The 13,937-nt window shown below is 40.7% G+C and overlaps 1 protein-coding gene across 3 annotated transcripts in view; it reads right to left on the bottom strand.

Annotated features, from left to right (window-relative positions):
• lrp4 (low density lipoprotein receptor-related protein 4) overlaps window positions 1–13,937 on the bottom strand; it is a 152,748-nt gene that overhangs the window by 31,899 nt on the left and 106,912 nt on the right. For all 3 annotated transcript variants that reach the window (XM_024295166.2, XM_024295167.2, XM_024295168.2), the window contains exons 7-14: window positions 10,366–10,485; window positions 10,135–10,260; window positions 9,667–9,792; window positions 8,464–8,598; window positions 7,460–7,585; window positions 6,857–7,087; window positions 3,752–3,908; window positions 2,254–2,471 (exon numbers count right to left, since the gene is read on the bottom strand). In XM_024295166.2, the coding sequence (XP_024150934.1) occupies window positions 2,254–2,471; window positions 3,752–3,908; window positions 6,857–7,087; window positions 7,460–7,585; window positions 8,464–8,598; window positions 9,667–9,792; window positions 10,135–10,260; window positions 10,366–10,485 (1,239 nt within the window). The remainder of the gene's footprint in view (window positions 1–2,253; window positions 2,472–3,751; window positions 3,909–6,856; window positions 7,088–7,459; window positions 7,586–8,463; window positions 8,599–9,666; window positions 9,793–10,134; window positions 10,261–10,365; window positions 10,486–13,937) is intronic.

The raw sequence follows: 13,937 nt of genomic DNA, 5'->3' as shown, positions 1-13,937 counted from the left end.
ATTTTAGCAATGTGCTAGCTTTTGGCTGATTTGGCATCTACTAAGGCTTGTTGGGCAAATTTGGAGTTATATTTAATATTTAAGCAACACACTACATGTTTTAGCAAAATTGACATGTATTGAGGACTTTAAAGCAAACCAACTACAAATCTTTCAGACATTTATGTCAACTTCAGCAGTCTTTCGTAGTTTTTTAACAAAATGTCAAGTCTTTTAGCCAATTTAGCATTTTGCAAATAGTTTTTACACTTTCAGCAAAACCCTTCGGCCTGAATTGCTTCAGGATCTTCAGCAACCAGATTCAGCAAAATGCATTCACACAAACATCATCACAGGTAATGCAACTTTTTTTAGTTTAGGATTAGTTTACTTTATATATGTCCTCATCATGAGAAAAAAATGCTAAATTCCAACTCCATTTCTCATGTTTTTAGACAAACCGTAGAAGCTTCTTTACTAGAAACCCTTGAAGTACATCCAGCTTCTACAGAGCACGTCTGTGACATATGTCTGGATGATGCTCTATGATTTGCCATCCTGTCTACCAGCTCAAGCTGAACAGGTGTGAAGTTTGCTGCGCCGCAGAGGAGCTGGCACACATTCAGCCGGCACACGTGCGCATGCTGCAATATAGGTAAACTGCAGACTTGTAAACATTCCTGGACTGAGCATCTAAAAGTGTATTTACACACAGACACACAAGTGTGCGGTGACACACACGCACAGACGCCTCATTTGCCCTGTGTGTTGTCTGAGCAAACACAGGCTGCAGAGGAAGGACCGGGGCCAATTACGGCCCTTTATCCTCAGAGCACACATCATTAAAGAGAGCTCACAGGACTGACGCTGTGCACACACACTCAGGAAATTCTGTCTCTTTTTACTTTACACTCTTCACCTTTAGTCATCACTAATAGGATTGTCACTTTATCTGCAAAAGAGGAACGAACAAACAAACAAACAAACCAAGAAGTCTCAAATTTGAGACCACTTTCTCATTGGTGCCCCATGCTCGGATATCTGTATTTCCTTTTGAAAAGAGATCGATCTCTGTATTTAATATGTATTATCAGCCCAAAAAAATCAAGTTTCTTTTTTTGCTCCAGATCACAAGAAAAGTTTGGACAAATTCAGTCTTTCCAACAAGCTGTGCAAAAAGCAGCTGACCTGGTTTTGCCTGGAAACAATTAGAGGCGAAGAGGGAAAAAGAAACGCTCTAATGTAGTGCAGAGCTGAAAGCCACATGCAAACAGCAACGGAAGTTTGTTACAGAATATTTAACTCAAGCTGGTGAAAAAAGAAGAATAATTTAAGGCATCAAAGTCTGTTTTTAACTTTCTGTCCTGCAGTTTACTAGATATTAAAGAACCAAGTACACCATCATGTTTTGAGTTGTTTTCAAAGCATTCCCAGTGGCCTTTTAATTACGATCATGGCTAATTTAGCCATTTTCTTTGGAAAACTGTCATTTTCTAGGACATAGTTTCTGCAGAGCGGCAGGCGTTCATTACAAATTCACCTCTGAGTTGTGAGCAGGACAGTTAGCATGAGGCAACCCCACCCCCACTTCCTCTCAGTTCTCTGTTTACATGCTCGTCTGCTGCTGATTCACAACAATTTGAATAAAAAAAAATACCCCAAAATGCAATTTTAAGATTACATTTCTATATATATCTCCTCCATCATCAGAAAAATTGCACTAGAACATGTTAAAAACACAGAAAACGTAACTTTAATCATAGTGGGTCTTTAACAACTAATCTAATGCAGATCATTAAATGTAATTGCGTAGTAAATGTAAAGGAGACAGGACCGATTTCCTAATAACAGATAGGCCGTAAAAGGTCAACACGTATAGTGAGGGAACACTGTATTTATGTACTAAATCTGGAGTAGATATTTCAAGAATAGCGGTTTTAGCTCTTCATTTTGGCAGAAGAAGTTTAGGTTTTTCAGTAGGTCTATAGAAAATTAAAAATCTTAACGATAGGCACATTGAATGTTCAGACACATTGGACAAATATAGCTTTGCATGATACAGCTAACAGTCCCTGGTATGTACAGTACAGCGTTTGTGTCTCTCATATGAACATAAAAATAGATATAATGAAATCCAGGTGTAGTTTCAGTTTCTGAGTCACTACAAACTGGTCCACAGGCTGAACAGGTGTACACCAAGGGTGGAACCACAGCAGATGTTACTTTCCAAAGTCCCAAAGTATGAAATAAACGTGGTTTAAAATTAGACTGTACCTTGACTGATGACAGCCTTGCGGTTGCGGCCATCCAGATCGGCTCTCTCAATGACGTGGTGCTTGGCGTCCACCCAGTAGATGCGGCGGCCGGCGTAATCGATGGTGAGCCCGTTGGGCCAGAACAGATGTGTATCGGCAATGACCCGCCGGTTGGAGCCGTCCATGTTGGCGTACTCGATGCGAGGTGTGTTTCCCCAGTCCGTCCAGTAGATCTTTCTGCAGAGGAGAAGGTGATAGTCATGGTGAGTCTGTGGGCGCACAGACTGAGCTGGACTCTCCTGGCTTCAGCACATTGTTGTTGGAAACAGCAATGCCATTTTTATCCTTTCTTATTACTCAAACAAACTTTGACAGGAAAACAATTGATCCATTATTTTCCAGTTGGCTCAAACTAAAAGGAAGGCACGTGCACACATAGGGCCTTAGCGGTGCTTGAGCACCTGCCCCTTTAGCCTCCTATCAAAAAGTGCCCTTGTGCCCTGTTTTTTTTTTGTTATCATTATTTTATTATTTTTCTAAAGTTTTTATTTGTATTAATTCACTTTTGTTAGTGATATGAGAAAAAAATGTTTGGGTTCAACTGTCAAAACCAGGAAAATGTGTTTAAACCCAAAATACAGAAAATTGGGCTTGAAGGTGGAAAGTTAAACATTTAATAAATAAACTTACCCAGGACAAAAACTCATGGAGAAATAAAGAGGAAAAACAGATGACCTGGTAATGCAGTACTTTTATACACTGAAGACAATTATTAGAAATGAAAACAGCTGTAGATGATCAACATGAACCTGAAGTGACAGACAGGAGGCAGAATGCGACTAAAACTCCACTGAAACACCAAACTAAAATCCTCACAACAACAGTGTGATAATGACATTGAATAATAATAATTTTAGCATTCTGGGGATATAAGTTGTCAGATCTGTGTTTAAAATATTACAATTTGTTTTAAATTTAATTCATGCTCCTTTACAATGCCAAAATAAAGAGTCTCCAGTGTTTTATGCTTTGGATGTTTTCCAAGTCTATGATAATAAATTGTTTACATATAAATGACACTTGTATAACCTTCAACAACACAGTTCATAGCTGAGTAGTTATTTCCATATACACGTGTATATATTTACATTTTCATTCATTTCTATATTGTTTAAAGCATAAAAAAACAACAAAAAACATGTTTTTGTTGCCCCTCTCCAACTCTGAGCCCCTGCCCCTCAAAAATCCTGTGCAGGTCCCTGCTAATGAGCTTCTTCATTGGGCCTTCGACAAAGCCGTCTCCTTTCACTAATCGATATGAAAGGCAGCAAAAGGCTTTCCTGACATGTCTGTTCCTCACAGATGCTCGCCTGTGGGTAATGCTGTGCTGCCAAAACTTAATCACTGCTCTGTTTCTGTTCCACATTTGGGACACATCCACGGGGGATATGCATTCACGGAAGAGTGTACATCTGAGCACATCTGTGGTGAATTATCGTGTGCGTCTGGACTTTTACCCTTCTATAGGGTGCAGTGCAATGGCTCTGGGTTTCTCCATGTTCTGCCACAGCAGCACTTTGCGGTGTGTCCCGTCCAAATTGGCCACCTCGATGCGGGAAGTCCCAGAGTCAGTCCAGTAAAGCTTATCGTGGATCCAGTCTATGGCCAATCCGCCTGAAAGAAATAAAGACAAGGTTGGAAGTATTCTTTAAAGCCTTCTACATTATCATTTGTAATGAATCTTTAACATTCAGTTATAGATATACTTTGGGAAGCAGCCCAACTTTCTTTTGTCCTGCTAATAAAGAACTAAAAAGAAAGAAACAAACAATATAGAAGGGGTTCTATACACAGAACCGTGTGACGTATTTCGGGTTAAAAATTGGACCACTTGTGGCTAAAAGCATATGCTGATTTTCCAAAAACAGAGAATGAGTTTGTTTATTGACGGATTTTTGTTTATTTTCTGCATTGTGTGTTCGTTTTTGGTTGTGTGTTTACGCGGTGACTTCAAAGAGAGAATTTGCCTTCCAAAACTGAGAGGACAGCACATTAAGCTACTATTGCTGTGTCCCTGAATGCATGGCATCAGCTAAATATAACTCCTTATTAAGTTTCCACACTTTCCCAACAGATGGTGTTATAGAAGAAGTGGGTCATTAATATTCAGCCACATGCCTTTCATTTTATTCCTGATGACCTGATCAAAATCCTTGTGGGCACTTTAAGAAGAGGAGCTGACCCTGTTTTTTTTTTTTCTTTTAAACTGAACAACTACTCCTGCCGTACATCCTGGTGTCTGAACATGGCGACCAAACACAGCCTGTCATGACTGGGAAGAGCAGACTATGGATGTTGTCTTTTCTGGCCATGACTACTGCTCTAGTACTGAGCTGGTTACCCTGGATTTAGCCTGAACAAAAATGAAGATCTGTCCTCTGAACTAGCAAATCTCTGGAGTCAGATGGAGCAGATGTCCTTAGCAAGAAGTAGTCTATTTAAGTATACTACAACTTAACTTACTATTCTAAAAGTGAAGCAGCATCTTCTTCTTCTTCATCTTTCAGCTTATCCCATTTTTTTTGGTCGCCACAGCAAAACAGCACCCACTGTTTCGCATCAGTGATTTGGCAGAGTTTTTAAGCCGGATGCCCCCTTACATTTTTGTATAAACAAAAGCTGGAAATGACTGAGCGGTCTTTATAACGAATATGGAAATAACATATAGCCCTAAAATTTTCTCAAGTATAACTGGTGTTTTTTGTTGACCAAGGCGAAATCTGAATTTTTCCTTTCCCCTTCATTTGAAGGGGCTTGTGAGGTGCAAGTGGTGTCCAACATTTATTTTTTAATATCCTCCCCTCCAGGCGGAGGGATAAAGACCCCTCCCCCGCAAGGCGGTTCCGCGTCGCGCTGTGGAGAAACATTTTTCTTCACGTGGGTGCACTCTGAAGGTTAACATCTAAATGTAAGTAATGACTTTTTGTTGAAGCATGGCCTTTAGAAAGTAAGAAAACTTTTTGAGCGCTGGAAGCTCCGTGCTAATGCTAGCTAACCAGCGATTATTGGTGACGTCATTGAACAAAAGTGACGTTCAAAATCTGAGACACTATTTTTTCATACCTCTGCTTGGAGGGCTAAATGTAGGGAAAGGGAGAAGTGAAGAGTTCAGATTGGGCCTATAGATAAATAACTCATTCATAAGTTGCTAAATTGGTCAACAGTAACATGGAAGAAGTCTTAAAACGATTCATTGCAACAATTCAATTCATATCATGTTTTGTGCTTGAAGATAAGATTTACAGTCACTATATATAAACCTTTCATCACTGATCTACAGCTTGTGTAGCTGTTAAACTGAAATAAGCTTTATTTAAATTTTAAGTTTCTAGAGATAGGTCAAAATGCAATAATCAGAGAGCATTAAACATAAAACTAAATTAAAAAAAGAAATAAACATTAAAACTAAACTTTTGTTTTTCTTGGAAAAAAAAAGTTATATATATATATATATACGCATATATTTTTTAAAATAATTTAAAAGTATACACCTAATTAACCAGCTCAGTGGGATTATGGTAGAGTGTCTGCCCTGAGACTGGAAGGATGTGAGTTCAAATCCCTGGCTAAATCATACCAAAGATTCCCAAAAATGGGACCAAATGCATCCTTGCTTGACACAGCATTAAAAAGGGTTAGATTGGGCAGCTAAACCACTGAATGGTTCTCAAGCGCGGCTGTGTCTGCAGCTCACCGCACCTCCAGCAGATGGGTCAGATGAGGAGAACAAATTTCACACACTGATGGGACTTTAACTTTAACGAATTACTAAGTATCCTCTTCCACAGTGGAAAGATACAACTGGAAAATACAAATTTATCAATAAGTTTTAGTTTGAAAGGAGCCTCCCTGAAAAAGTGATTTTATGGATAAGACTGTAGTGTCTACAAAATTTAAATAAACTGAACGGTAGGAACACAAAAGTTTTTTTTAGGAGAGTTTTCAGGATAGAAGCTTTTTTAATGCGAATGAAAAGAATGACATGTTCTCATGGGGCCCTATAACCTTCTGTAGGAACAGTAATCTCAGCAAATCACACTCCCATCACCCAATTACACACATTCATGCACCGGTGATGGCAGAGGGGCCATGCACCACTGCTAACCAGCTAGGCCACAAGGAGCAACGAGGTGTTCAGGACAGTTTGACACAAATGACGGGGCAGAGCCAAAACCAAACCTGCGATCGACCGCACTACCTCTCTGCCACAACTATTCCATATTGTTATCAAGCCCTCCACAGAGCTTCATGTATCCTCTATTCAGGAACAACTGCTAGAGAAAAAAACACATGCTTTACACCAAATAATGCTGCAAACTATGAGAAAATCGGAGGTTGCAACAAAACAAAAGACAGCAAAACACTAAAAAAGACTAATGAAAAAAAAAAAATTCCAGGCAAGAGCAACAATAACGCTGTCCTTTTGAACTCTCTATATGAACAAGGTGAATGGGCTGAAACATACCAGAGAGCAGTCAGACGTGCAAAAGCAGAGCTGAAGAAATGGCATAAATGATAGATGTACTCATACGATGGCCTACATCTGAACCCGCTGCACCCACCTGGGCTCTCCAGACCCGTGGAGACCACCTCCTCCACGTTTGAGCCGTTCAAGTTGGCCTTCATGATGCGGTCCAGCGTCACGTCGGACCAAAACACGAGCTCCAGGTTGTGGTGGAAGTCCAGCGCGATGGCGTTCTCCAGGTTGTTGAGCAACAGCGTGTACTCGGAGCGATGTGGCAAAACTTGGCGAATGTCAATGCGGTTAGCAAACAGCAGCACAGGCTCCGGACCTGGAAAGACGCACAGAAATGATGAAACAGAAAAGAACAACCTAGCTGGAGCAAACACACTCTTCTAATAAGAGCGAGCATTAATCTCAGCAGAGTTAAAGGAATGAGGTCTGGCAGCTGCCTGACACGCCGTCCTGACCTGTGCTTAACTTGATCTGCAGCAGATTGATGAGCTGTTACAGCTGCTCTGTACGCTTCCTCTAAAGCAAACCTAAATCTAGTCCAGACCCTCAGAATTTGCCTAAATCCTCACAACTGAGGAGTGAACATGGTTACAGTAGAATCAGGTACCGACACTCAGACAACTCACTTTGATTGGAGGTCAAACATTGCAACTCTGTGGTCACACATCAAAGAGAAGAAGTTTTTTACCCAGAGCTTTGCAGCTGCGCTTGTCAGGCCGGAGCTCGTAGCCCTGGACGCACCAGCACTGGAACCCCCCCTCCGTGTTGGTACAGCCCTGGCTGCAGTAACCTTCTTCAGCACACTCGTCCACATCTGGAAGAGCCCCGGAGCAGAAGTTGAGGGGAAAAGGAACCAGAGATGCTGAACTCAATCTCCCACAGGGTTAATGATACAGTCAGGACCAAGACTTTACAGAGGTGGATGAAGGGGGGGGGGCATTCATGCTTTGAAAAATCACATTTCTTTTAGAACTTATGTGCACGACATTTATTGCAAAGACCACGGACACTAATAGAATCAAAAAATCTGTCAATTTAAAGGGAAAAAAATGGAAATGTTGACAGGAACAATTCCAACGTGTTCCAAAGGTTTTAAATTTAAAGATCCCCTAATGGGACATCGGAGTAAAAAAAAAAAAAAAAATTCTGGCTACTATCTGGTGCACACCAAATAGTATCTCATGCTCACGAGATGGTATATGGTGCACACCAGGTAGTATAAGGTGCACACCGGGTAGTATAAGGTGCACACCATATACTATCTGGTGCTCACAAAATAGTATATGGTGCACACCAGGTAGTATTTGGTAAGCAACAGATAGTATAAGGTGAGAACCAGATACAATCTAGTTCTCATGACATAGTATATCGTGCTCACAAGATAGTCTATGGTGCACAACCAGGTAGTTTTTGGTGGTCACGAGATAGTATATGGTGTGCACCATAGTATACGGTTAGCACCAGATAGTATATCTAACTTACAACCTAAATTTTGTCCACAGTAGCAACAATTGTTTTAATAATGTTGTTTACATTTTTTTCTGAAACACTTCTGTTTAGACACGTGTGAATGTTTTACTTTCTTTTTCACATGATGTTTAGCTATACAATAAAGTCAGGTGTTGAAACCAGCAGAGGTGACCCTCAAAGCTTGTTTCTTTCCACAAAGGTTTTTGCAGCACAAACGTTTACCCTGGCAGGATTTGCTGTCTTCCAGCAGTCGGTATCCAGTGTGGCAGGTGCACTGGACCAGACCTCGCAGCATCTGACACTTCTGCGAGCAGCCCCCGTTGTTCTGGTTACAGTTGCCGTCGCTGGAGCGGGGGCCTGTGTGGACGCCAGAACAAAACAACTAAAGATCTGAAGACCACATAGCCTTTAACATTCAACATTTATGAGTCTGTTGCAGACATACAGGGCTCTGCTTAAGGACTCCTGTGCTTCATTAGTTTCGTGTCACTAAAACTGATTTTTGGACCTTGAAAAGCTTTTCTGTTAAGAAGACGGTATTTAATCTGAAGATTGCCTCTATGGACTCTCTGAAAGCTCACTATTTTATGTCAGTGGAAGTTTCGTCGGTCGGGTCATACATGCTGGCCCAAGTGGAATTTAACAATACTGAAGTTGAACAAAGAGCAGACAACACAGATTTATACTAAAAGTATTTAATTAATTGCGATTCATTAATTACAGACATTTTTTTTTTTTTAGCGGGATAATCTCCATTTTATTCTATAACTAATGTCATGTTCTCAAATATATAAAACAAAGGTGAAACTGTTAACTTGCATGAACCCCTAATTTGAACTCAGCTGAATACACGTCTTCCATCGCCTCTCAGTGCACGATTCACTGTCCGTATCCGTGTCATGTATCTATTATGTAAAAGATAAATCCAGATTTATTTATTATCATAAATTAATGGGGTATGCAGAGGGAAGATTGCATGAGAAGATAACTGTAGAACAAGGTGTAACAACATATAAATATGTTGACATTAATAAGAAGTTTGTGGTAAATATTTTTTAATAACTCATTATTAAGGTGTTAAATGAGAGCACTCATTTTTATTAATTGTAAAAAAAAAAAACACCTTTTGTTGGTGAAAAAGTAAAGGTTAGAAGTTTGTTTTATCAGGAAAATGTTATAAGGCCTTTTTTTTGTTGTATTTTGATCGTTTACGGCACCTCAATGTGAAAAATGTAAATAAAATATCTCAGAAGGAGGCTTTTCAAAGCAATTATTAGGCTAGAATAAAAATACATTAATTCGATTAATGAATTAGAAGTAATACATAAATAATCTCACAAAAACATGAATGACATGACAGCCCTCGTTAAAAGTAATCCATGAAAACTCGTTCCGGTTGTTTGCCTGTTGTGTGTGTATACGTACGGCAGTCGTGGTGAGGGTGTTCATCCGTCCCGTCACCACAGTCGTTGACCTCGTTGCACACCTTCCTCTGGCCGATGCAACGCCCGTTTCCACACTGGAACTGATCAGGAGCACAAGGCGGACTCTCTGCGAGGACAGGTCATCAAACAGTGCAGGCGTGAGCGAAAGAATTTGATTCTCTTTTTACAATGCAAAATATACATAGGTTTTTACAAACAGATGTATTTTCTAGTGAATATAGACCCAGACAGCAGTAGATTCCATTTCCTGTCCTCTCAAGCCTCTTTTTTGTTTATCTACATCTCTCTGTGAAGCCAAGACTTGACCTGCAGTTTCCAGCTTAATTTTTCATAGAAAAAAACAAAAGGTTTTCTCAGGGGAGGAAGGTCATTATGAGCGGTTGTCATGACTACAGTTTGAAGCGCTATCTATTTAGACTCTGAAAATCGACATAACAACAAGTCCTACCAGTTTTCTCACAGCCATCTTCATCGCTGCGATCCGTACAGTCATCCTCCGCATCGCATCGCCACGACAACCGAACACAACGACCCGTTCCACAGAGGAACTGGTCCGCCGTGCACATGGGTGTTGCTGCGTTCACACAATAGAAAAGGAGGTTAGTAGAACTCAAATGTCTTTGTTTTCATTCATATATTCACTAAATGAACCATGAGTTCTAGTCCAGAGCTCACTCACTGCAGTTCTGCTCGTCTGACTGGTCATCACAGTCGTACTCTCCGTCACATCTCCAGCCAGCGTTGATGCACATCCCACTGCTGCACATGAACTCCACCGACCTGCAGGGCTGATGGGAGGCTGCAAGCAGACACGAGCTTTAGTTCAACTGCAGTTTGTCAGACAGATTGTAGATTACTAATCCAATCAGGACAACCTGAACAACAAAAAACAACTCAATCAAAAGTTGAACCATAAAGTTTTTCAAAAAATGTTTGCTTGTATGTTTCAAGTGGAATGGAGACGTTGCTGTGGTCTAAAGTGAATTAACTTCTTTCAAGAGTCAAAAATTCAGCCAAATGTGAGCTTAAGAGTACGCCAGGGTATGTCTTTTTCATCAAACATTTGGGCTCTTTAACTGTGCCAAACCATGTTTTAATCACTAGCCTGGCTTTATGAGAAAAGATTTCCTTTTTTATCCTCATAACTTCCAAAGGCAAAGAGCTGAGCAGAGTCAATCCAGTGAGAAGCACCCCCGAGGACACTGTAAAGAAAGTTTGGACAGCTGCAACTGATGCAACACTAGTACCCATAATCCCACTCTCTTCACATTGACGGAGTCACTCGTCACGTTCAATTTTAGTTTGTACTTTAAGCAGCAAACAAAAACACTTAAGCTGTGGTTTACATAATAGTCACAACTGTCCTTATGTGTAGATATGAGCCGTCTGAGGGTGAAAAGTGGGCACGCAGTTGACCCTCACAAAATATTAAGATAGTGGACCGCTCGCTTTTACGGGCATTATACTGTGGTGAACACGCAGAAAGGTAAGTATGGGGGAGGAAGACGTCATCCTGATCACTCCAACATCTCATGAACGTCATGTGATGTTGGTCCTACTGGTGTAAATTATACCAAAGGGACATCAACACACTGGCAAGATTCACACTAAAATATTAATAAAAGCCACAGTTTTGAAAAAAACATTTAAATGTTTTGTTTCAAAATATATTTATCACAGTTCAATCAAAATCAAAGATTTTTTGGTCCAGATTTCAGATTGTTTCTTTCTGAAGCATTCAAAGTTCCTTTCACTGGAACTAAGGGGCCAAGCCCAAATCCTGAAAAACAGACCCACACCATCATTACCATCATTCCCCCTCCACCAATGCAGTCTGAAATGTCCCGTTCTCCTGCAACCTCCAAACCCAGACTGGTCCATCAGATTCCCAGATGGAAAATCGTGATTCATCACTGCAGAGAAGGCGTCTCCACTGCTCTACAGTCCAGTGGTGTTGTGCTTTACACCACTGCATCTTTGCATTGCACTTGTGTGGCTTGGATGCAGCTGCTGCCATGGAAACCCATTCCATGAAGCTCTCTGCATCCTGGACTTGGGTTGATCTGAAGGTCACATGAAGTTTGGAGCTCTGTAACAATTAGGACACCTGATTCTGATCTTTTAGATGGGTGAGACATTACTTTTGGTAATATTGTGTGCCTGTGCTCTCTTTAAGATGCAGCCACTTCCCTTTATGGACCTCAACAACTCAAATAACCGCTAGACCTGAAAGGATGGATGTGACTATAGCTTTAACTGATGAGTCGTTGAACTGTCCGATCTTCCTTTGGGTTTGTTTAGATTGAGTAAAACTTGTTTGAATAGAAATTTAGAAGATATATCCATCTATCCTGCATAATCAATCCATCGTCCATCATCAATCTATCCATCATCAATCCAGCCAACTGTCCATCCATTCATCCGTCTGTCCGTCCATCATTAATCTGTCCATCCATCCATCCTTTAATTCATCCATCCATACGGTTATCTATCCATCTGTCCATCATCTGTCCATCCATCCATCCCTCTATCATCCATCCATCCAACCATCCATCCTTTAATTCATCCATCCATCCATGCCTTCATCATCCATCAATCCATCCACCCATCCATACGTCCATCCATAAAAATGGATGGAGTAATTTAAGTACACCAGTCATATTTCTCCTTATATCTCTATAACCATTATCTTAAACGAGTCAGCCTCATTCCCGTGGACATTATTTAGGGCTGTTGTGTAACACTGTGATCACTGCTGTCAGCTCTCAGTTTTATCCAAAGTGCAACCCCTAAGGCACCAAACGAGAATGGAGGTGGAGAAGAAGATTAAGGCTGAATCCAGAGTGTATGTGTGTGCAGGAATTAGACACGTTTGCTTGAGACAGCAGGAGTTAGCCCCCCACTGAGGTGACAGTGGGTGTGTGACAGGGGAGGAACACAGGCGAGGAAATGGAGAGTGGTTAAAAAAAAAAAAAAAAAAGAGAGGGGGGGTGATCAAAACAGCAGGTGGCTTTCCCACTGAGGGAGAGGCTGGCCGAGATAGAAGACGGAATGAATCAGCGCGGGGCGCCGACAAACAACAATGTGCGCGCATCCCACAAGGCGACGCAACAGAGAGCAGTGTTCCCATGCGATAACAAGTGTGTTTGTATGTTGTTGGACTTGTCTGCTCATAAGAAGCAAAGACAATGAGAAAGAGAAGAAAGAAACAAAGCAGCCCTCATGGATCTGGAGAGTGGATGCCAAGGAATGCTGTCAGAGGATGGGCTGTCTTATGCCTCTGAGGAATGTCTCTAAGAGGGGAAGAGTTTGCGTTTCACTTCCCAGCGAGTCCGTAAACTATAAATTCACTGGATCTTCCCCTCTGAACAAATGTCGCCTAAAAATAAAAACTCTCAGGATGAATGAGCAACTGGAGATCAGATCATTCATCAGGAAGTGAAAAACAAAAAACAGTTTGTCCGAGTGGGGATTTGAAACCTGCAGACGATTCATCCAAACCTCGAGTGACTCCTTTTAAAAGCAAGTTGTGATCATTTTAGGCCTGTGTTTTAGAAAAATTACTATCTGAGTAAAGTACAGAAGAAAGGAGGTAAGAATAAAAGCTGAACAAGAGCGGTGAGGCGATCAAAGAACGCTACAAACCCGTCACACTGTGCTTATCACGCTGCAGATAAACACATCAAAGGTGTGGAAATGAATGTTTCAGAGGGAGTGTGGGAGAGGAAAAGATGTGCCGAGCAGAGGAAGACAAACACCAAAAAAATGAGCATATGATACCAGAGGCAAGAAAACATGGTGAGAAATGGAAGAGGGATTTGAAACAGCAGTACTGAAGTGAAGACCATGAATCAGTCTAAAGCAGGTCAGAGCTTCACACACTGACAGAACATCCAGCACAAATATCTTCTATGGAGCTCTGGAGACGACATAAAATAAACAAAACATTTTTTCCCTTTATAATTTGTGGCTTCAATTTGGTATTTTTTATATATATATATTTTTATATAATATATATATAAAGTACTTCAAAGCATAAATAAATACATAATATATACACATAAATGACCCTCTCCCGCTTCACGTGGGTGTGCTCTGAAGCACAGAAGTTTAAATTAAAATGCAAGCTATGATTTTTTTGTTTTAGCACAACCTTTTTAAAGTTATAAAACCAATGTTGATGTGTCTTTTCCGAGCGCTAGCAGTTACAAGCAAATGTAGCTAAATGGCAAATATTGATGACATCATCGA

Source organism: Oryzias melastigma, linkage group LG3, assembly GCF_002922805.2.
Source record: "Oryzias melastigma strain HK-1 linkage group LG3, ASM292280v2, whole genome shotgun sequence".
Lineage (NCBI taxonomy): Eukaryota > Metazoa > Chordata > Actinopteri > Beloniformes > Adrianichthyidae > Oryzias > Oryzias melastigma.
Note: the sequence above shows the minus strand (reverse complement) of the source record. Positions and strands in the feature narration are given on the sequence as shown.